The sequence below is a fragment of the Canis lupus genome, chromosome 15, assembly GCF_003254725.2.
Source record: "Canis lupus dingo isolate Sandy chromosome 15, ASM325472v2, whole genome shotgun sequence".
Lineage (NCBI taxonomy): Eukaryota > Metazoa > Chordata > Mammalia > Carnivora > Canidae > Canis > Canis lupus.
Window position 1 is genome coordinate 7,216,738 of NC_064257.1, and position 20,444 is coordinate 7,237,181.

General features: G+C 64.4%; 2 protein-coding genes across 5 annotated transcripts; both read right to left on the reverse strand.

Moving 5' to 3' along the window:
* Positions 1-56: 56 nt before the first annotated feature.
* On the reverse strand, positions 57-2,688 carry GJA4 (gap junction protein alpha 4). The gene is given in 3 exon segments (XM_049094230.1): positions 57-846; positions 849-1,604; positions 2,509-2,688. Coding segments are annotated over 2 exon segments (999 nt in total). The 5' UTR covers positions 1,588-1,604; positions 2,509-2,688; the 3' UTR covers positions 57-586.
* A 4,714-nt stretch (positions 2,689-7,402) lies between these two features.
* On the reverse strand, positions 7,403-12,860 carry GJB3 (gap junction protein beta 3). 4 transcript variants are annotated; one of them, XM_025419992.3, is made up of 2 exons: positions 12,599-12,860; positions 7,403-8,963 (listed from the first exon to the last, which is right to left on the reverse strand). In XM_025419992.3, exon 2 carries the CDS (start codon positions 8,927-8,929, stop codon positions 8,117-8,119), a length of 813 nt encoding a protein of 270 aa, XP_025275777.1. In that variant the 5' UTR covers positions 8,930-8,963; positions 12,599-12,860; the 3' UTR covers positions 7,403-8,116. The 4 variants fall into 4 exon arrangements, with proteins under 4 accessions (XP_025275777.1, XP_035555119.1, XP_025275778.1 ...); XM_035699226.2 differs by lacking the exon at positions 12,599-12,860 and adding an exon at positions 12,211-12,330; XM_025419993.3 differs by lacking the exon at positions 12,599-12,860 and adding an exon at positions 12,045-12,199.
* Between the last annotated feature and the right edge of the window lie 7,584 nt (positions 12,861-20,444).

The window sequence follows — 20,444 nt, forward strand, 5'->3', positions numbered from 1 at the left end:
CAGCTGCCCCCCCCGCCCCTCGGAGGACACCACGACGGCATCAGTACACACCTAGCTTGTGATCAAGTCTTGTTTATTTTAGAAGCATAAACAGTGGAACTAGGGAGGATTGAGGAGAATGAGAACCAGTCCCTGTGGCAGAGCCGGATCCAGCACAGGCTCCGCGTGTGTGTGTGTGTGTGTGTGTGTGTGTGTGTGTGACCAAGGCCGACCCCGCGGCCTCCATCAGCCTCCTGGGGGGACAATGTGGGTGGAGGTGGAGCTGCCGTGAGGCTGGGGTAAAACTGGCTCCAGGTTTGCTCTGAACCAGGTGAAAAAGTCTGGAGGTGCCGCAACACCCTTGGCCCAGAGCACCCCAGGCTGGCTCTGTCCATGCCCAAGGCAAGGTCGTGCCCTGGAGGGGAGACCTTGGTGCCTCCTGCTCACCAGGAAGGCCCCAGGTGTCCAAGAACAAGCTGCAACGAGGCCCCTGGCCAGTGAGCACCTGCTCCCCTCCCCACGTCTTCCCTGCAGTCTTCAAGGACAGGGCATCCCAGGCCGCCAGACTTCTCCGGGCCCCTCGGTCGGGTGACCGAAGCCCCGGGCCCTACACATACTGCTTCTTGGAAGCAGAGCTGCTGGGGCGACTGGGGGATTTCTGGCCACTCTCGGGGGGTGGGTCCAGGAAGAGGGGGGCCCTGGAGGAAGCCAGCCTCTCCTCCGTAGTCAGGTTGGCCCAGTTCTGCTCGCTGGAGGAGAGCCCGTTGTAGGTGGGGCACGGCGGGGACGAGGGTCCCTCTCCCATGGGCAGGTAGAAGAAGACCTGGTCGGCATAGGGCTCCGAGGAGGCGCCCCGGGTGGGGGGGCATCCTGGCCCCGCTGGGCCTTCATCCCCCGGCTGAGGCAGCGGCACAGCAGGTGAGCCAGCTCCAGTAGGTTGAGCACCAGGGAGATGAGTCCAACCACCAGCATGAAGATGATGAAGATAGTCTTCTCCGTGGGGCGCGAGACGAAGCAGTCCACGAGGTAGGGGCAGGGCGCGCGCTGGCACACAAACACGGGCTCCATGGTCCAGCCGTAGAGACGCCACTGGCCGTAGAGGAAGCCGGCCTCCAGCACGCTCTTACAGAGCACGCTGGCCACGTAGGTGCCCATCAGCGCCCCGCGGATCCGCAGGCGGCCGTCCTCCGCCACTGAGATCTTGGCCATCTGACGCTCGACGGCTGCCAGTGCCCGCTCCACGCGCGGGTCCTTGGCCGGCAGGGCCCGCAGCTCCCCCTCCTTCTGCCGCAGCCGCTCCTCGCGCCGAGACAGGTAGATGACGTGGCCCAGGTAGACCAGGGTGGGCGTGCTGACGAAGAGGAACTGCAGCACCCAGTAGCGGATGTGGGAGATGGGGAAGGCCTGGTCATAGCAGACGTTGGTGCAGCCCGGCTGGGCCGTGTTGCACTCGAAATCGGACTGCTCGTCGCCCCACACCGACTCGCCAGCCAGGCCCAGGATGAGGATGCGGAAGATGAAAAGCACCGTCAGCCAGATCTTGCCCACGACAGTCGAGTGCTCCTGGACCTGATCCAGCAGCTTCTCGAGGAAGCCCCAGTCGCCCATGGCTCGCTGGCCTCCGTCTGCGGGAGACAGGACCTGTCAGCACGGCCTCCTCCTTTGTGGTCCCGGCAACCAGCCCCAGGGAGGCGGGCCACGCCCATTTTGCCTACAGGGACACTGAGGCTCAAGGAGGGGGGCGCTGGCCGGGGGGGCTCCCACCCAGCAGGGTGGGCAGGACTAAAAGCCAGTCCTTGGATGATGGCGACTAAGCTCTGGCAGATAGACAGCCAGGGTCCTAGTCCTGTCACCTATCTGTGTCCCTCCTGTTCCCAGCCCGAGTCCCAGGCTGACACAGCCCAAGATCTGGGTCAAGTTGAGGCTCCTGAGCTCATAGGAACAGAGAATTTGAGGAACTTACTTGAGGCCACACAGCTATGCTTCGCCCCTCCTTCCTCCTGCCCCCGACACGCTGTCTGGGGTGCGGGTGGTGGTGGTGCTATCTTCACCTTCTCAGGGGCCCCAAAGCCTCAGGTCCCCACTCTTCTGCCCAGTGTAGCTCACCCAGCTGCCCTCACTCTAACCTTTCAGCTGGTGGTGGGGAGGGGGGCGGAGGGAGGGGCGTTAGGCGCTAAAGGTCATGGTCCCACCTGTCAGCAATAGCGACCACCTGCTGCTGAAGCGTGGCCGCTGCTCCAATCTCCTTCCTCCTTGCGCCCCCCGCCCCCCAAGCTGTTGCTACCAAGTTCTCAACTCTTGAAAGAATTGTCCTAGCGGGATGGCTGCCCCGGGGTTGGGGGTGGGGGCTGCAAAGTTCCCAGAACATCAGAGAGCGGAGGGAAGGGTGCAGGGAGGTGCCTCTTCTTGGAGCCACGCTGTTTAGAGCCAGGCGCTGGTCCTCCCTCCCCCTCGCCGACTCCCCCTGGGTGAGCAGCGACCTCTGCACCTGAGTGTCCTCTCCCCATAAAAGGGACGCAATACTCTTACCTCCTAGGGCTATAGGAACACAGGGACAGGCTGACGGGAAGCCTGGTCACGGGCCGGCTGGGTGAGCGCGGCCGTTGGGGCTCCCCACGACCCCGAGCAACCCCGGCCCCGGCGGTGGCGGACGTGTCCCCTGCTGCCTGGCAGGTGGCGCCCGGGTCCCCCAGCCCCTCTCTCCGCCCCACTCACCGCCTGCCTCCTGCCTGCTGGGCGGCGGGGAAGCTGGACGGCGCCGGGCGGCGGGGCCTTAAATAGCGCCGAGGGGCGGGGTGGGGGCAGGAAGCGGCGCTGTGGGGCGGGGACGGGCCGGGGAGGTGCAGGCGCCCCAGGCAGGCCGAGGACGGGCCTGGGGGGCCTGGGGGTGGGGGGGTCTGCGGCCCCTGCTTTGCCCTTTGCGCCGTGTTCCAGCCCGACCCTCCTGGTTCTGGAACCCGAGCGCCTTAGGACGGCTGGGCGTGAAGGGATCGCTGAGAACTTTCTGGTCCTGCAGCTGACCTGAGGGCTCGAGGGATGGGCAGATGGGGGTAAGGGTGTGGGCGCCTCCCCGGAAGGGCCTTTCTTTAACCCTAGGGGCCTCTTGCCCTTGGTAGAGGAAAGGAGCCAGAAGGCCGCTGATTTGTGGGTGGGCCAGCGGCCCGGGCTGTGCAGGACTCGGCGGCCCCTGGGGACCGGGAAAGCACCCTGGGAGAGGGGTTCTCTGCACCCCCAGAGTGTGGGGGAGCTGGCTCTCCACCCGGCCTGAAGCCTCCCCGGCTTCTCAAACATCCCCACTCGGGGCGGCCGATCAGAGGTCACTGAGCACCCCCCGAGGCCCTGGACGCTGAAGGGGAGGGCCCCCCACCTTGAGTTTGGATCCCACTCTCAGCAATAAGAGGTGGGCGGCACCCGCCTCCTTAACGGGGAGGATGAACCTCCAGGAGGGGTCGCCCTGGTCCGCGGGGTGGGGCTTGGCGGGAAACCTGCCAGGTGTGCCTGCCCCTCCCCCACCGACCCCTCCAGGGGGCAGGAACTGAGCATCCCAACCCTGGGGTAAGCCTGAGGTTGTAAATATGGAAAGTTTTCTTGCCGACTACAGGGTGAGTAAGGGGAGACTTGGTTAGTGAGGCTTTCGAGGAATTAGCCAGTTGAGGGGGCCTCAGAGACCTTGGCCGCTGCCCCTTGGGGGCTGAGATGTTGCTGGGCAGACGCAGAAGGGCCTAGAAGCTGCGACTCTGCTGTTGACCCCGGTGCCTCAGTTTCTTCCTCTGTAGAATGGGGATAGTAGTGGCTGGTAATGAGCAGGGGGCGGGGGGTGGCGGAGGGGATAGGAGATCCAGGCAGCCCACGGCTCGGCCCTGGAACTCAGAAACAAAGCAGTTGCCTTAAAAAGCTCCAGTCCTTGGACTCCCGGTGACCCAGGGATGGGTCCCTGAGAGCCACAGGACTTGTGGGCGGTGAGGGGGGTGGGCTTGGCCCAGACCTTGGCTCAGGCCTCCCTCCCAGGCCCGTCCCTTGGGGCCAGGCCGGGCCCAGCCTCCTGGATTTCCACCGCGGACAACTGCGCCCACTTAGCCCTGACCCCTGAGGGCATGAGAACGGAGGTCCCTGGAGGCCCCCCCCCAGGCCTCTGCTCCCAGAGTTCCTCTCCTGGGCCTGACGTCATCTGCTGGCAGGAGGGGGAGCAGGTGGGGACGGCAAGGCCCTTCACCGTGTCCTCAGCCCTTCCTCGGCGCCCTGGGGTCGCGCTTTCCAAGGAAGCAGGGTGGGGTCAGCCCCCGGGGTGGCCGCTCCGCCTGGGGGTCATCCCGGAGCCCCACCCTCCCTCTGTTCCCACTGCCTCAGTGGCCTCCCAGCCGGTCTCCTGGCCTCCCCCGCCAGGGTCTGGTGCACGCGGCCCCGCTGTGGCTCCCGTTGCCCTCCCGGCCTCATCCCCCTGCCCGCCTTCACTGCGGGGGGCCCCGGGCCTGTGTCCCTGCGTCCCCCCTGCAGCAGCGCCCTCACGTCATTCAGGATTCTGCTGTGTGCCACCCCCCCCCACCCCCGCCCCGTCCCCCAGAAGTCCCTGTGCTGGCCCCGGCCTGCGCCAGGTTGGCTAGGTGAGCCCTGGCGCTGCTGGGGGCTCAGATACCGCCCACGTTGTTTTATCTGCGGACCTGTTGTTGTTTTTAAAATTTTTATCTTTGTTGTTGAAAGACACACAACATAAAATTGACCGTTCTAACCATTTAGAAATGTGCCATTTAGAAATGTGCGTCCTAAGTACGTCCGCGGGGTCGAGGACCAAGCCCCTGAACTTTCTCATCTTGCAAATCTGAAGTTCTGTTCTGGCTAAACACCTGCTGCTTCAGTCCTCCCACCCTAGGGGCATCACGTACTGTCTCCGCCCCCTTGGCCTGGGGCTCCGGAGGGCAGGGGCTGGGTCGCATTTATACCCCCCCCAAGCCCCCCATCGTAGCAGGGTCCATGTAGGCATTTACTAATTCCACAGAGTTTTACTGAGCACCCCGGGTGCTGAGACACTGTCCTAGACACTGGAGATCAAGCCGGGGCCGACCTCAGAGTCCCTGCCCTGGTGGATTTTACGCTGTGGCTGTGGGGACCTGCGAGGTGGTGACAAATGCTTCGTGGGAAGCAGGGGCGGGAGGGTGCAGGGGGCGCAGTTTCCCTGTTGAAGGGAATTGCAACCTGAAGGGAGGGAGGGAGGGAGGGAGGGAGGGAGCCCTGTGGCTCTGGGGGGTGGGGGACAGCGCCTTCCAGGTGGAAGGAACCAAGAGAGAGTGCAAAGGCCCTGAGGCCCAGGGGCCGCTGATGGGGCTGCCCTCGCTCCTGCGCCAGGACCCAGTGCCACACACCGGGGGCTCAGATGGCGGAAATGTGCTTCTCGCAGTTCTGGGGGCCGGAGGCCCGGGATCGGGGTGGGGGGGGTCCAGCGTGGCTGGGCTCCTGGGGACGACCCCTTCCCGCTTTACCCGGGGCTGTCCTCCCAGGGTGAGGAGGCAAAGGTCATCCCTCCCGTGTCTCTTCTTTGAGTGGCACCAATCCCATTCCTGAGGCTCCATCTCGGAAGGCCCCCGTTCCACACGCCGTCACGCGGAGGGTAGGATTTCAACGTATGAATCTTGGGGGGACGCGAATATTCAGTCTGTAATAGCTTTGGACCAGGGTGACGGGTCCGAGACAGTCTCCCGTTCACCCTGGCGGCGTGGTGGCCGTGCTCCTTCCTGCAGGCGGCGTGGCCGCGGGGCTGCGGGTCTGACCCCAACCCAGCCTTTCTGCAATCCCAAGTGCGTCCTCCCGCCACGGGGACTGAGAGCAGACCGGGGGACACGAGAGCCACCTTGTGGCGACAGCCTGGTGCGGGGACTCGGACGGTGAACATGTGCTGCTGGGGACGCGGAGTGGTCCTGCTCAGGCCCAAGGTGGGCGCGGGGCGGGGACATTCCTTCCACCGCGTTCCAACCGCAATCTGCAGAAGCCCAGCTGGGGCTGGAGGAGCAGTCATGCCGGGATGGCGGGGGCGGGGGGGGGGGTGGCAGGTGGGTGAGCTCGGAGACCCCCAGGGCAGGGACGGCCAAGGGCATCCCGAGTGGGTGAGCTCGGGGCCTCTGGGGCAGGGACGGCCGAGGGGACCCTTGGGTGGGTGAGGTTGGGGACCCCTGGGCAGGGACGGCCAAGGGCATCCCCGGTGGCTGAGCTCGAGGTCCCCCGGGGCAGGGACGGCTGAGGGCATCCCGGGTGGGTGAGCTTGGGGTGCCTGGGGCAGGGACACCGGTGACTATGGGAGAAGGGAGACACAGAGCATCCCCAGCAGGCGCCACACCTGGCCTGGAGCCCGATGCTGGGCCGGGTCTCACGCCTCTGGGATCGTGACTTGAGCTGAAATCAGGAGTCAGACGCCTCATCCAGGGACCGGGTGCCCCAGTCGTGCCCATAACTTTTAAAGCAGCCCCTCAAAGAAGCCCTTCTAAGTGCCTGTCTCTGCTTGGGACCCTGACTGATGCACGTCCCCGGCACTGGTGACGGGTCTGAGGTCCTGAAGGTCTGCGCCAGGTGCAGCGCGGTGGCTCAGCTGTGATCCAGACCCGGGGGTGGGGGGGGTGTGTTCGCCCACCCCCGGCGCCCTCGAAGTCGGCTGGCATACCCAGCCTGCCGATGAAGGGGCACAGGTGAGCCACAGCCCGTCCCGTGGGCGCAGAGCCCTGCCCTCTCCTGCCTGCGTGGGCTCCTGGCTCGCGGCCCCTACGTCTCTGGCCACTGGCTCTGGCTGTCACGGTCGCTAAATGTCTTCCTGGATTTCGTCGAGCGCCGCACCCCCTTTGCTCTCCACTCTGGCCTGGCCTGGATGCCGGTGTCCTCTACGTGGCCGGTCCCCACCCCCTCTCCGGGGCGAGCGCATTCCTGTGTCCCCCAGGCCCTGGGCTGGTGAGCTCGGCTCCTCCTCCCGCCGCGGGCTCAGCCTCCAGCCAGGGCCCGGGGTGCTGACGCCGCTTGGGGAGAGGATGGAGCTGAATGACGCTGGAGTGGGGCTGGGAGTTTGGAGACCGGTGGCCTGCTGCGAGCACACGTAGGGAGCGAGAGCGTGAGTCACGGGGATGCTGTGCACGCAGGTGGGGATGCGGTTCCTGGGGAGCCCGGGCTGTCAAGGCGGAGGGGGGTGACTCGTCCACAGAGAGGACGCTGGTTTTGCGCGTGCGCTCCGGCGGCTCTGGAAAGGCCACCAGTGCTGTTGCGGAGGGAGCGCAGTGCCCTCCTGTGACCGCACCTGTAATCACAACGCGGCCGGTCGGTTCCCGGCCCAGCCCCTAACTTCTGCTCCAGCCTTGGCTCGGCCCCACCCTTGCTTCACCCCAACCCCGGGGTGCCATCCCTGCCCTCAGGCTCTTGGGGGGGGAGCGCAGGACACAGGATGGGGCCACTCTATAAAACACAGGCTTTATTGATTTCTAGGAGCATCGGCCTCAGGTCTCAGAGGCGGGTCAGCACATCTGGGGGGCAGATGGGAGCAAAGCTGCCTGAACCTGGGGGCGCAGCAGAGAATGGGATTGCGCAGGCTTCCCCTGAGGGCCGTGGGGTCGGAGAAGGTCACGGCGTCCCTCGGGCAGGAGCCAGTGTCCCCGGAGCCGCCTCCCGCTCCTCTTCACGCGCTCACTGTCCGGCCTCCAGATGTCCCACTGCTGGGACGACTTCCTCCCCAGCCCAGAAAGCTGGGCGCTCGTCCGGACGGAGTGGGGACTCCCTTGGATCCGGTGGGTCCCACCAGGACAGGCATCTCCCTCCTCGTGGCCTCCGAGGCTCTGCACCTGCTGTTCTCTCTGCCAGAGAGCACCACTGCCTCGGGGAAGCCTCGCCCGGCCGGCCGCCGCCTCCCGTGGGCCCCCCCAGGTGTCCCCTTGCAGGCGGCAGGTGACTGGCTTGTTTCAGGGGCTGCGTCCCCCAGGGGCCGGCCGCTCATCCTGGGCTCCGATTTACCCCCAGGCAGACGGCGCAGTGCCCCGTGCTCAAAAAGTCTGCCCCTAAAATGAAACTGGATAGATGAGTGAGTTCAGAGTGGGGGCAGCCAGCACCTGTAGGACCCCCCGCCCCCGTACCTGGCCCCGGGGGTAGCTCCAGGGTCGCTGCCCCGCCGGGGAGGTCATATGGGGGTCATGTGGGGCGCTGATGCGTGCCCCTCGTCGTCACCGCCGTCGCAGCCCAGCTCTCCAGCGTCCACCAGCTTGTGGTGGCAGCGGCAGGTGGAGGCCCGGCTGGTGGAGGATGGGGGGCCGCGGCTCTTGGGGGACCTGTTCCTGGTTACGCGGCGCAGGAGCCTGTGGAAGATGAGATAGCAGATCTCGCAGATGGTGAGCACGATGCAGACGGCGGAGGCGCCCACCATGAAGTAGGTGAAGACCTTCTTCTCGGTGGGCCGCGCGATGTAGCAGTCCACCACGTTGGGGCAGGGGGCCACGTTGGCGCACTGCACCAGGCGCGGCATGGCAAAGCCGCGCCACAGCGTGTGCAGCACGTACAGAAAGAGGAGCTCGATGGCGAGCTTGAAGACGAGGCTGAGCAGGTAGGTCCACCACAGGCCGCCGTGCTTCTTGCCCGCGTCGGCGTACAGCCGGGCGCACTGGTCCCCGTGCTTGAGCCGGTGGCGGCGCTCGCGCTCCTCGCGGTAGGCCACATGCAGCATGACTAGCAGCGACGGGCAGGTGACGAAGATGAGCTGCAGCGCCCAGAGCCGGATGTTGGAGATGGGGAAGAAGTCGTCGTAGCAGACGTTGGTGCAGCCGGGCTGCTTGGTGTTGCAGTCGAAGTCCTTCTGCTCGTCGCCCCACACGCGCTCGGCGGCCACCACGTACACCAGGACCCGGAAGACGAACACCACCGACAGCCAGATGCGCCCGAAGGCCGTGGAGTACTTGTTCACGCCGCTCAGCAGGGCCTGCAGCGTCTTCCAGTCCATGGCGTCCGGCCGGGCAGCCGGGGCCCGAGCCCACCTGCCGGAGTCAGAGGGAAAAGGCCGCGTCAGTGACTCAGGGACGCTGGTGGGGTGTGTGCGTCCGGGGTTCCCCTGGAGGGATCCGCTGGATCAGCCAATGACTTGGGGTCAGGGCTGCTCCTGTCCCCAGGCTCTGCGTCAGGTGGGGCAGGTGTAGGGAGGTCACATGACCATCCCAGCCTCAGGGCCTGAGCGTGGGGAGGAAGGGAACGTGTGCTTGCTGATCCACGGAGCTGGAGCTCCACAATGACCCTCCCCCACCATGAATAATTGGAAACAAACTACCTCTGAAGCTAATGATGTACACGTTGGCAAATTGAGTTTAAATTAAAAAAAAGTGAGCACACCAGGAAGATACTATTACGCTCCTCCTGTGCGGATGGAGGTAACAGCTGTAAAGCACTTAGCTCCGAGTAAGGGCTCAGTACCGCGGGCCACTCGCTGAAATCTAGATGCCACGTCACGCATTTAAAACTAGGGTTGGGGGGCACCTGGGCGGCTCAGGTGTGAAGCATCTGCCTGCAGCCCAGGGCATGATCCTGGAGACCTGGGATCGAGTCCCGCATCACCTCCCTGCATGGAGCCTGCTTCTCCCTTTGTCTTTGTCTCTGCCTCTCTGTCTCTGTCTTTCATGAATAAATACATGAATTCTTTAAAAAACAAAATAAAAGAAAAAATCTACAGTTGGGCTCAAGGCTGTGCTCTGCACCACCTCCCCTCCCCTTCTCTGTCCAATGCTGCCCCAGGCCAGGTTCTGGCCGATTTCACTGAGGCCCTGTGAGGGTGGGGCTGTGGGCCCCGAGGGGCAGAGGGTGGGCCACCCTGGAATAGGTCACTTGGCCATGAAGATCGCTTTGGGTTAAAAACAATCAAAACGGGGCCCCTGGGAAGGCTTGGAGGTTGAGCATCTGCCTTGGGTACAGGGCGTGACGGGGGGAGGGGGGCGGGAAGTGAGTCTCATGAATAAATAAATAAAATCTTAAAAAAAAAAATCAAAACCCATCAGATTCAGAAAAAGCTCTTCACCTGTCCTCCAGCTGCCTAAAGGAATTCAGATAGAGGACCTGCTCCGGGAAGAGAGGTGTCAGCACAGATAACTAGGGAGGAAACTGGCAAGGCCTGTTTGACCAAAGTCCTCTACGTCCCACTGTCTCTGAGTGGCCAAGAAGACATTTATTTCCTAAATGTGTCTACTTTCCTAAATATTTCCTAAATATCCCTTACCTCTGAAGTCCCTGACTCCCTATTCCCTTCTCTTTACTTCAGGATGACACGTCTACCTCATTTTACCTGTATTTGGAGTCTCATACCTGTGTGGGTTCCCCATATATACTCGATTAAACTAGATTTCCTCCTGTTAATTATTCTGAGTCCAGCTAGAAGGACTTTTTTAAAAAAATTTTTAAAGATTGTATTTATTTTTTCATGAGAGACCCACAGAGAGAGGCGGAGACACAGGCAGAGGAAGAAGCAGGCTCCATGCGGGAAGCCCGATGCGGGACTCGATCCCGGGACCCCGGGGTCATGCCCTGGGCCGAAGGCAGGAGCTCCAGCACTGAGCCCCCCGGGCGCCCCCAGCTAGAAGGACCCTGAAGGGCGGAGGAAACTCTCCCTCCCCAGCAACCCCCGTGCTAGAGAGGAAATTCCCGTGGAGAGGAGAAATAACCTCCCCAAGGTCTCACAGTCAGCAGGTGGTGAAGTTGGAAGACCATTCAGGTTGGGGGTGACTGGGGGATGTGATAACGGTCTGGCTCCCGGCGCCCCAGGCCCAGGGGAACTCTAGAGACTGCGTTCCCGCCTCTCGGTGCCAGAGCCTGGGGGGAGCCCCAGCCGGATGCCAGGCCTTTGTGGGAGGGAGCCATACTTTGTTCAGGCCCTTGAATCACACATTTTCTTCCCAGCGCTGGAGTGACTCAGAGGGTGTGGACGGGCGGGTCGGCCGGAGAACTTCTGGGTGCCGGCCTGGGTGTGGGAACACGTGTCTCCCCGTGTGCCTGTGTGGGCCTGTGCACACACGCGGGCGCTCTTGGAGCTGGGTGTGTGAGCGTGCAAGAGGCGTGCAGGTGCAGACCCTGCAAGATCGCCCTCCCCACCCCCCAGCCCCGTGGCGCCTGCGGGTGTCACACACGGTCTCCTCGCTGGCCTTTCAGCTTCCCGTCCTGGGTCCCTAGAGTCCGTTAGACTGGATCGCGTCACTGTTGTTTGAAACTTTCTACTGGCTTCACGTAACGCTCCGAATTATTCCCAGTTCTTGCCCTCCTCTCCTGTAGCCTCGCCCTGATCCTCTCGGCTCTGGCCACACTGGGGGTTTTTGGGGTTTTGCAAATGTCCCTGCGGCCTAGACGGCTCTGTCCCCAGAACCCTGTGTGGCCGGGTCCTTCTCATCACTGAGGGCTCTGCTCACACATCGCCTTGGTGGCCTCCACACATTACTCTGGATCAAGGAGCCCCTGCCCTCCCGTCCCCTTCATTTTCTTCCTTGAGTTTAACCACCACCTGAAGCCAAAACGCTGTTTTGTTTCTGCTTATCACCGTCGCCCTCACTGGGGCGCAGCGCCTCTTGCCTGCTGCTTTATGCCCAGCGCCCGCCTGGGCTGGCACATAGTAGGCCCCGGGATGCTGGGCGGGTAAACTAACCCCCACCCGCGGACTCCCCGGGTGAGGTGCAGGCGCTGCTCCCGAGGAACAGTCTGGACCCGGCAGCCCAGGGGAAGGGCTCCCCCACTCCGGACAGGAGGAGGCACGGTTGCCTCTGGACACCTGGGTCCCCGGGTGCCTGTTCTCTGGGGATGCGTGGCGGGATGGGGGTTCTGAACGAGACCTTCCCCCAGGAGACCATCCTCTTCTCCCGCACCTGCTCCTCCCACACCTGGCCTTGGGGGGCCGCAGCGGAATGGGCGCTGAGCCCTGCGTCCTACCTGGATCCTGGCCTCCGCTCGGCCACTGACTAGCCAGGTGACTTCCAAGAACCCCTTGATATTTTTGGCATCCACTCCTTATCTCTCCAGGGAAGGAATTCCTACTTTGTGGAGCTGCGGGGAGGCTCTTGGGCGCATTCCCTCCCCAGCCGGCCACTCACCTGGTGGGAGCTCCAAACCCCCGGAGTGGTGGTTGCAGCCCTGGCTGCCAGCCCTCCGGGAGGGGACCGTGCCTCGGACACCCACCTGGGTGCAGCCCCCTCCTGCGTGCACCTTCCGGCCCTGTCTGTCCAGCCCCACCTGACACAGCCCGGGGACTCGACTCACCTGCAAAGAATTTCCCTCCGAGCCCAGATCGGGGACTGGTGGAGCCGGTTCTGATTACCCCGGGCTGGCCCCCAACACCACCCGCTTTTTCCTACCCCGGGGTCGAGCCTTGCCCCGCGAGGCCAGGCCCCCCAGTGCCACCGCGGGGACCACCGACCCCCCACATACCGCTCACCCGCCGCCCCCGCCGCCCCCGCCTCTCTCTGTCCCCGGCAGCAGCTCGCGACTCTGCAGACGTGGGGGGGAGAGGGGTCCGCGGAACCGTCCACCCTGGGGCGCGCACCCCGCCCAGGATGCAGGGGCGAGAAGGCGGTGGGTGCCCGGGAGGCCCCTCGGCCCCCGCCCCGCCCGCGCCTCGCCGGGCCCCGGGGTCGCGGGGGGCACTCACCGGGGGGCGGGGGGCAGCCCGGGGCCCCCCCGGCCGGGCGGCCTTCCGCGGGGCGCGGCGCTGCTCCGAGCCTCGGTTTCTCCGTGCGGGAAATGGGGGCATCGGCGGCCGCGGGCAGGGCCGCGGCGAGGGCTCCACTGAGCTCCGGGGCGGGCGGCGCTGGGAAGCCGCGGCCGGGACAGCCCGGGACAGCCCGCAGCCTGCTCGCCCACGCCGCGCCGCGCCCTGCAGCCCGGGGCCGCCCGCGACCGAGGGGAGGGGCTGGGGGCTGGGGGCTGGGGGCCTCCCCCTGGCAGTGGGGCGGGGCTGGGGGCTCCCGGGGCCTCCCCCCGACGGTGGGGCGGGGCTGGGGGGCTCCGGGGCCTCCCCCAGACAGTGGGGCGGGGCTGGGGGGCTCCCGGGCCTCCCCCTGACAGTGGGGCGGGGCTGGGGGGCTCCGGGGCCTCCCCCCAGCAGGGGGGCGGGGCTCTGGGGGCTCCGGGGCCTCCCCCTGACAGTGGGGCGGGGCTGGGGGGCTCCGGGGCCTCCCCCAGACAGTGGGACGGGGCTCTGGGGGCTGGGGGCCTCCCCCTGGCAGTGGGGCGGGGCTGGGGGCTCCCGGGGGCTCCCCCCGACGGTGGGGCGGGGCTGGGGGGCTCCGGGGCCTCCCCCCGGGGTGGGGCGGGGCTGGGGGCTCCCGGGGCCTCCCCCCGACGGTGGGGCGGGGCTGGGGGGCTCCCGGGCCTCCCCCTGACAGTGGGGCGGGGCTGGGGGGCTCCCGGGCCTCCCCCTGACAGTGGGGCGGGGCTGGGGGGCTCCGGGGCCTCCCCCCAGCAGGGGGGCGGGGCTGGGGGGCTCCGGGGCCTCCCCCTGACAGTGGGGCGGGGCTCTGGGGGGCTCCGGGGCCTCCCCCTGACAGTGGGACGGGGCTCTGGGGGGCTCCGGGGCCTCCCCCAGACAGTGGGACTGGGCTCTGGGGGCTCCGGGGCCTCCCCCTGACAGTGGGGCGGGGCTGGGGGGCTCCGGGGCCTCCCCCCAGCAGTGGGGCGGGGCTCTGGAGGCTCCGGGGCCTCCCCCTGACGGTGGGGCGGGGCTGGGGGCTCCGGGGCCTCCCCCCAGGGTGGGCGCAGGACTCTGGGGGCTCCGGGGCCTCCCCCCAACAGTGGGGCGGGCTGGGGGGCTCCGGGGTCTTCCCCCACGGTGTCTGCCCCCCCAGGAGGCACCCTCTGCAGAGCCAGGTGCGGAGCAGACTGCGTCCACACTAATCGGGTGCCTGGGAAGGAGCCTGGGTGGGGGCCCGTGGTGGTTGCCAGTAATTATGAGGAGGGGCAGGCCCTGGGTGGGGGTGCTGGGGCTGGAGCGCCTGCCCCCGGGGTCTGCGGGAGGAGGCGGGCTGCCCGGGTCACAAGGGGCGGTGGGAGTCCTGGGAGCTTAGTCACCTCACTGTCTCCATGGAGATGGTGATGCTGACACCAGGGTTGCAGACAGCATTTTCCCAGGACTGCTTGGGTTGGCGCCTGTGGCCTGGGGTGAGGAACATCACCCCCTGACTCTCAGAAGTGCCCCCACACCTGGGAGATCACTTACGGGGTCACCCTACTTACTTACTCGTGGTTTGGACGGGGCGCCCACCCCGCACAGGGTGTTGGGAACCGTCTTTGCGGCAGGCACGGCCTGGAGACTTTGTCCCCCAGGGCGCCCCACGTGGGGGGCGCGGCTCTTCCCGCTTTTCAGAGTGAGGAGCCCGAGGCCCTGTAAGGCTGGGTGACACCCGGGGTCGCGCAGACAGGAAGCAGCAGAGCCGGCTCAGGGGGTGTCGGCCCGTGGCCGGAGAGCAAAACCAGGGGCAGACACCACCGTTACTCACTGGGCTGTGGCCCCCGACAAGCACTGAGACCCCGTGGTGGTGGCCCGGGTGCTCCTGTGTGTGTGTCGGGGGGCGGGGGGGCGGTGAGTTTGCAGTGTCCTGCGAGGACCCACCTGTTGCTCCCCGGCATTTCGGGGCAAAGCTGCCCCCACTGCCTTCCTAGTCCCTCTTGTACCCATTTGCACAGCGTCCTATCCACGGCGCGGATGGTCACCGCCGGTCACCACGGCGGCCGTGTCAAGGTCACTGCAACAGTCACAGCCGTCCTCACCACTGGGCCTACGGAAGCCCGTGGCACAGCGACCCAGTTCCTCCTCGGGACACTTCCTGCCTCTGGCATCCCAGGCTCCACCGTCTGAGCTTCCGGGTGCCTGGGAGGCTTCACGTGCTGGTGTCCCGCGTGGGCACGTCCCAGGGCTTGGCCTCTGTTCTCCTGGTGAAGGCCTGGGGCCCGGGGGCTCTGCTCCTGATGCCTCCCTGAACCCCAGCTCCCTGGGCGGGCTGCCCACCCCATCACCAGGTTCCACGTGCTTGCTTTTCCTTTCTGTCCCGATGGATGGACAACCCTCCATCTTTGACTGCGTAGATGCTCCTCCTTCGGCATTACCCAAGGGAGGCCAGCCGCGGTTCTGTGCTTTGCTGTATTTTTTTTTTTAAGATTTTATTTATCTATTTATTTGAGACGGGGGCCAGGGAGAGAGAGAGCATGGAGCTCTATGCGGGGCCCGATCCCGTGACCGCAAGATCACAACCAGCTCTGAAACCAAGAGCTGGACACTTAACTGACGGAGCCCCCAGGTGCCCCCTTTGCTGTTTTCATTTGACCAAGCGCAGGACGGTTTCCTCTGTGGGTACAACGATGTCCCACCCCCAGGACAGCGGCCCCCCTCCCGCCGGTGCCGGAGGCCCGTGTCTCTAGAGGGGACCGCACAGCCGGGTGGCGCATCTCCTGTGATACATTTAGCAGCCCCACGTTGATGGAGGGTCACGCCACGCGTGATCACCTGCTTCCCTCTTTCCACTATCAACGCCCCTGCGCCTCCTTGGACAAACTTCACTTAACACATTTTAAAATTCAGTCCGTAGGATTCCTTCTCCCAAGTACAGGTTTGGGGTTGCAGGTGCGCTTATTTGTAATTTTGACGGATAAGGCCAGACCTTCTCTGCGGACCCACGGCTCCGTCCTCCCCATCCTGGCCGATGGAGACCGTCACCCCGCGCGACCTTCGCCAGCGGCCTGTCCTTAGCTTCCGTTGTGTGTGATTTCTCTTATCACAGGGGAGGATGAGGGGCTTTGGGAAGCCTCCGCGTCCGTTTTGTTTTCCCGTGAACCATCCTTTGCCTTTACCGTGTCCTCCCCTGGACTCTTACATAATCGATTTTTCTTTCTTTCATTCCTTTTCTTTCTTTCTTTCTTTCTTTCTTTCCTTTCTTTCTCTCTCTCTCTCTTCTTCTTCTTCCTTCCTTCCTTCCTCCCTCCCTCTCCCTCCCTCCCTCCCTTCCTCCCTTCCTCCCTTCCTTTTTTTCCCCATAATGGAATTGTTAGGAGCCCTTGATAAATTCAACAAAGCAGCCCTCTGCCTACGAGCCCCACCCCCCCGTTGCACACTCAGGGTGTTCTGACATCATATAAGCAGTTCCTGCCACGCAGGATCAGAGCATTTTTCGTGCAGTCACACGTATTAAAATCTGATCTTTCACGACCTGTGGTTTAGTCGCGGTGAGGAGCGCCCCTCCCAGGATGCGGGCTGAGCAGCCTTTCTCCCACCATCCTCCTGGGAGGACTCCTGCAGCCCCAGGTGGGCCCAGGTCGCTGCCCCGTGGGTCGGGCACGCACCTGCCAAAGCCCGCTCTCCCCGCGGCACCCCCAAGTGCCGCCCGAGCCCCGCTTTGCCCTCTGGCCACACATGGTCCCGGGGTCCCTTTTGTCCCTTCGCAGCGGCTCCCACTCTCGGCTGCCATCAGGCCCTGCAGCGCCTCTGGTTTCCAGGACATGCCCAAGAGCCCTAAGGCCACAGGGAGCCCAGACGCTCCCTTACTGTTTGAAGCTGCGTCCAGTGGGGCGCACGGTCGTGCGTGGGACTGTGGCTGTGTGTTGGCGGGGCGGGGGTGCAGGGGCTCTGTGTGTGTGCGCGGTGCACGGTGGTGTGTGGGAACGTGGCCGTGTGTTGACGGGGAGGGGGCGGGGGGGGCTGTGCGAGTGCGTGGCCTGTGGTCGTGCGTGCGTCGGGTTTCACAGGTGGATCGCCAGGGTTCCGTGGCTCGTGCACCTGCGCGGCCCAGGTCTTGGGCTCCGGCGCCCTGGTGACTTCCTGGCGAGGGTGCTGCCGCGGGCCGGGCTTCCCTGGGGGACCCCACGCGGGGAGAGGCTGGAGGCTGCTGCCCCACTTCCCCGCTCTGCTCCGAGCCAGGAGTGTGTGGGAGGCCATGTAGGCCATAGCTGGCCTCGGGCTGGGGCTGGGGCTGCGGCTTAGAGGTGCCCGGCCGCCCACACCCGCCTCGGGGCCTACACCTGCTCTCGGGTGGGAGGCCCGAGTCCTGGCCCCGCGCTCCTCCCGCCCAGGTCTCGGCACCCGCTGGCCGTACTCTCGGGAGGCCCCTGGGGCTGGAACTGTGCCCAGGTGTCAGGCGGGCGCTTTCCTCTGGGGCTGGGGTATCCCGGGTCCACGGGCTGGGGTGTCCTCGGTCCACGGCGGCCAGGCCTGGGTGCCAGGCCCTCTCCTCTCTGGGGCAGCGACCCGCCGGCAGAAGGATGAGGGCTCTGGGCTGTGGGAGGGCCAGAGGGGCTGTCCCGGGATGCGCCTTCCCCCCGGGACACCAAGGCCCCCCCCCCCCCCGGGCGTCTGTACCCACGTCGAGGGGCACAGGGCTGTTCTCAGTGCCGCCAGGCCTCTAGCACCCCACGTGCACCCAAGTCCCACCCTGGCCCAGTCCTCGTCTTTTCCCCCCGCCTTCCCCGTCTGCTCTGTTCTGGGTCTTTCCCTGATTCATGTGCTGCTGCTTCCCTGGCTGCAAAGCCACACAGTCCCCCTCACCCCAATTCTCCTTCGTAGTCAGACTCCTCAGAAGCAGCGCTGGTGCCCTGGGCCCTTGCTCGGCCCCTTCCAACCGAGCCCTCTGTCTCACGCTCCTCACTTCTCTTCCCTCCCGGTTGGTCTTCCTCCACCTCCTGCGTCTCCCCGACTGCCCTGGGGCTCGCCTCCCGGCTCCTTCTCTCCTCTGGACTCAGGGACTCACTCTTCGCCAGCTCATCCAGCTCATCCGGCCTCAGGGTTTAAGAGACCGGCGGGCGTCGGCTGACAAGGCCTGAGTGCTTCCCCTGAGCGGGGCCTGACCCCGACCCCTGGGCTCAGGTGTGCACCTGCCGCTCTCCCTCTCCTGTGGGGGGCCTGTGACCTGTCGCAGGCTTACCGGGTCCCGGACTAAACTCGTTCCTTAGTCGGACTGTCGGATTTAAACTAAAGCAAGCAAACAAAACGCCCCCAAATGGAACAAAACCCCAAAGCACATGCTCAGTGAAATTCAAATTTCAGATACTACGTGGTGGGACTCACTTATGCTAAAAAAAAAAAAAAAAAAAAAAAAAAAAGTACCTAGTCATTATTTGAAATTAAAATCGAACTAGGAGTCTTGATTTTAGCTGACCCCTACCCCCTGGAAGCCTCCACATCCTTCTCCATCCTTGACTCGCCCAGATGACTCAACGGGGATTTGACTCATCTCCTTGGTAAGGGCCCAGGCTGGAGAGTCACTGTTGACTCTTCTCGTGTGTGGCCCACATTCACTGCCACTGAGTCATCTTGGTGCCCCTTTCACAGATGTGTATGTGTTCAAAGTCTGGGGTTGAGCGTCTGCCTTCGGTGCGGGTCACGATCCTGGGGTCCCGGGATGGAGCCCCACATCGGGCTCGCTGCTTCTCCCTCTGCCCGTCCCTCTGCCTGCCACTTCCCCTGCTTGTGCCCTCTTGCTCTCTCTCTGTCATGTAAACACGTAAATTATCTATAAAATAATCTGGCCGCGGCCCAGTGCCCCTGCGTGAGCACAGCCACCGAGAGGCCCCCCCCCCCCCAGGAGCCCTCCTGCTTTCCGCTGGCTCGGACCGACAGCCACAGGCATGGGGGTGGCCCATGGGACCCCGTGTGAGCCGGTCCTTCCCGGGCCTCGTCCGAGCACTGGCCTCTCGGCTCCCCTGTTGCTTGGCCTCGCTGGCGTCTACGCAGTCGCCGGCGTGTGCGGCTCTTCCCCAGTGCTCGCCTTTCCCTCCTGGCACACTTCCCAGCATCCCCGCGCAGCCCACCGCTTCGCCCTCCCTGGCCCCATCCAGCATCGCGGTTTCCCTCCCCCTCCGTCCTGCTTAGCCCTTCTCCTTAGCCGCCAAGACCGCTAAGCCATTTGGCATTTTGCTGTTTCTTCTTGCGCGTCGTCCTTCCCGTCGCCAGGACCTGTGAGGACGGTGGCCGCGTGTCCGGTCTGTGGTGTCCCCTGCTGTCTTCTCAGCCCCCAAACTGGCTGCTGCATTGTGGATGACTGAGTACTTGCCGAGTGAGTGGATAAAGCCGTCATGCACCATAAGCCCCGTCCCTGGCTGACCCGGAGCGGCTGTGGGATCAGTTCCTTGCATTTTTTTTTTTTTTTTAAAGATTTTATTCATGAGAGACACAGAGAGAGGCAGAGACACAGGCCAAGGGAGAAGCAGGCTCCATGCAGGGAGCCCGAGGCGGAACTCGATGCCGGGACCCGTGTAGGAGCCCTGAGCTGAAGGCAGGTGCCAAACCGCTGAGCCCACCCCCGCCCCCCGCCCCGGGATCCCCGGGACCAGTTCCTTCTAGCTTAGCATCCCACCCGCCTGCCCCTCCAGGAAGCCTCCCTGACCCCCTGCCTCCTCCAAGAAGCCTTCGCTGACTGAGCCTCACTCGTCCCTTCCCACCGTCTCCACCTCCTGCCTACAGGCCCAAATCCCTGGTCTGGTGCTTAGGGGGAAGGTGGTTTGTGTGGCTGAGCCTGTGCACGTTCACGCAGCCCCGACCCCCTGGGTGGGAAGAGGCTCCTTGCCTGAGCTGTCCCTCGGGCTGCCAGGGTGTGGGCATCAGGCAGCGGGGGAGGCCAGCCTGGGGTGAGGCGTGTGCCGGATCCTTGAGCCCAGCCTGCCGCTCGCACCGTGGGAGCTTCCGGCGCCTTGATTCTGGGTCATCGAAGACGTGCTGGGCACTGGGCGTCAGCGGGGAGAGGCCGGGCCGGGTCTGGGCTGCAGGGCCCCGGCCCCGGGACTCGCTGCCCCTGCACACTGGGAGGCCCCGACGCGGGCACCTGGGCAGGTGCCATGGCTGAGCTGGGAGGCAGAGGGGAGGAAGCAGACACAAGCCGTAGGGTCATTATGTCGGGCGACGGCTAAGGCGTATGTGCGCTCGCAGACGATATTCCGGTTCTGGCAAGGCCGCCAGGACAGTCTTTTTTTTTTTTTTTTTAAGATTTTACTTATTTATTCATGAGAGACACACAGAGAGAGGCAGAGGCACAGGCAGAGGGAGAAGCAGGCTCCCTGAGGGGACCCCGATGTGGGACTCGATCATCTTCCTCCTCTGTGACATCGTATCCCCTTGGCTTCTAGGATCCCCATCTGCCCTGCGGTCGGTCCCCTTTACTGGCCGCCCCCGTCCAGTCCCGTTTGACCCTTGAGCCTCCTTCCTGGGGCATCTTCTCACCCCTCCCCCACAGCCTCTGTGGTGGTCGCCACCTGCCGCGGGAGCCCAGGTATAACACGACCCCGAAGAGTGACCCCCTGTGTTCCCAGTGAGGAGACCCTCCAAGAGGTTTGGGGGCTGATTTGAACATATAAACTTTCAGCGTGGTTGAAATAATAATTTACTTTATTAACGTTACTTTGCTCCCGACATTTTTTTTCTTTGTAAGTTTTTATTTAAATCCCAATTAATAGTGTAAATTTAGTTTCAGGTGTAGATTTTAGTGATTCAACATTTAAAATACCTAGTTCTCCTCACA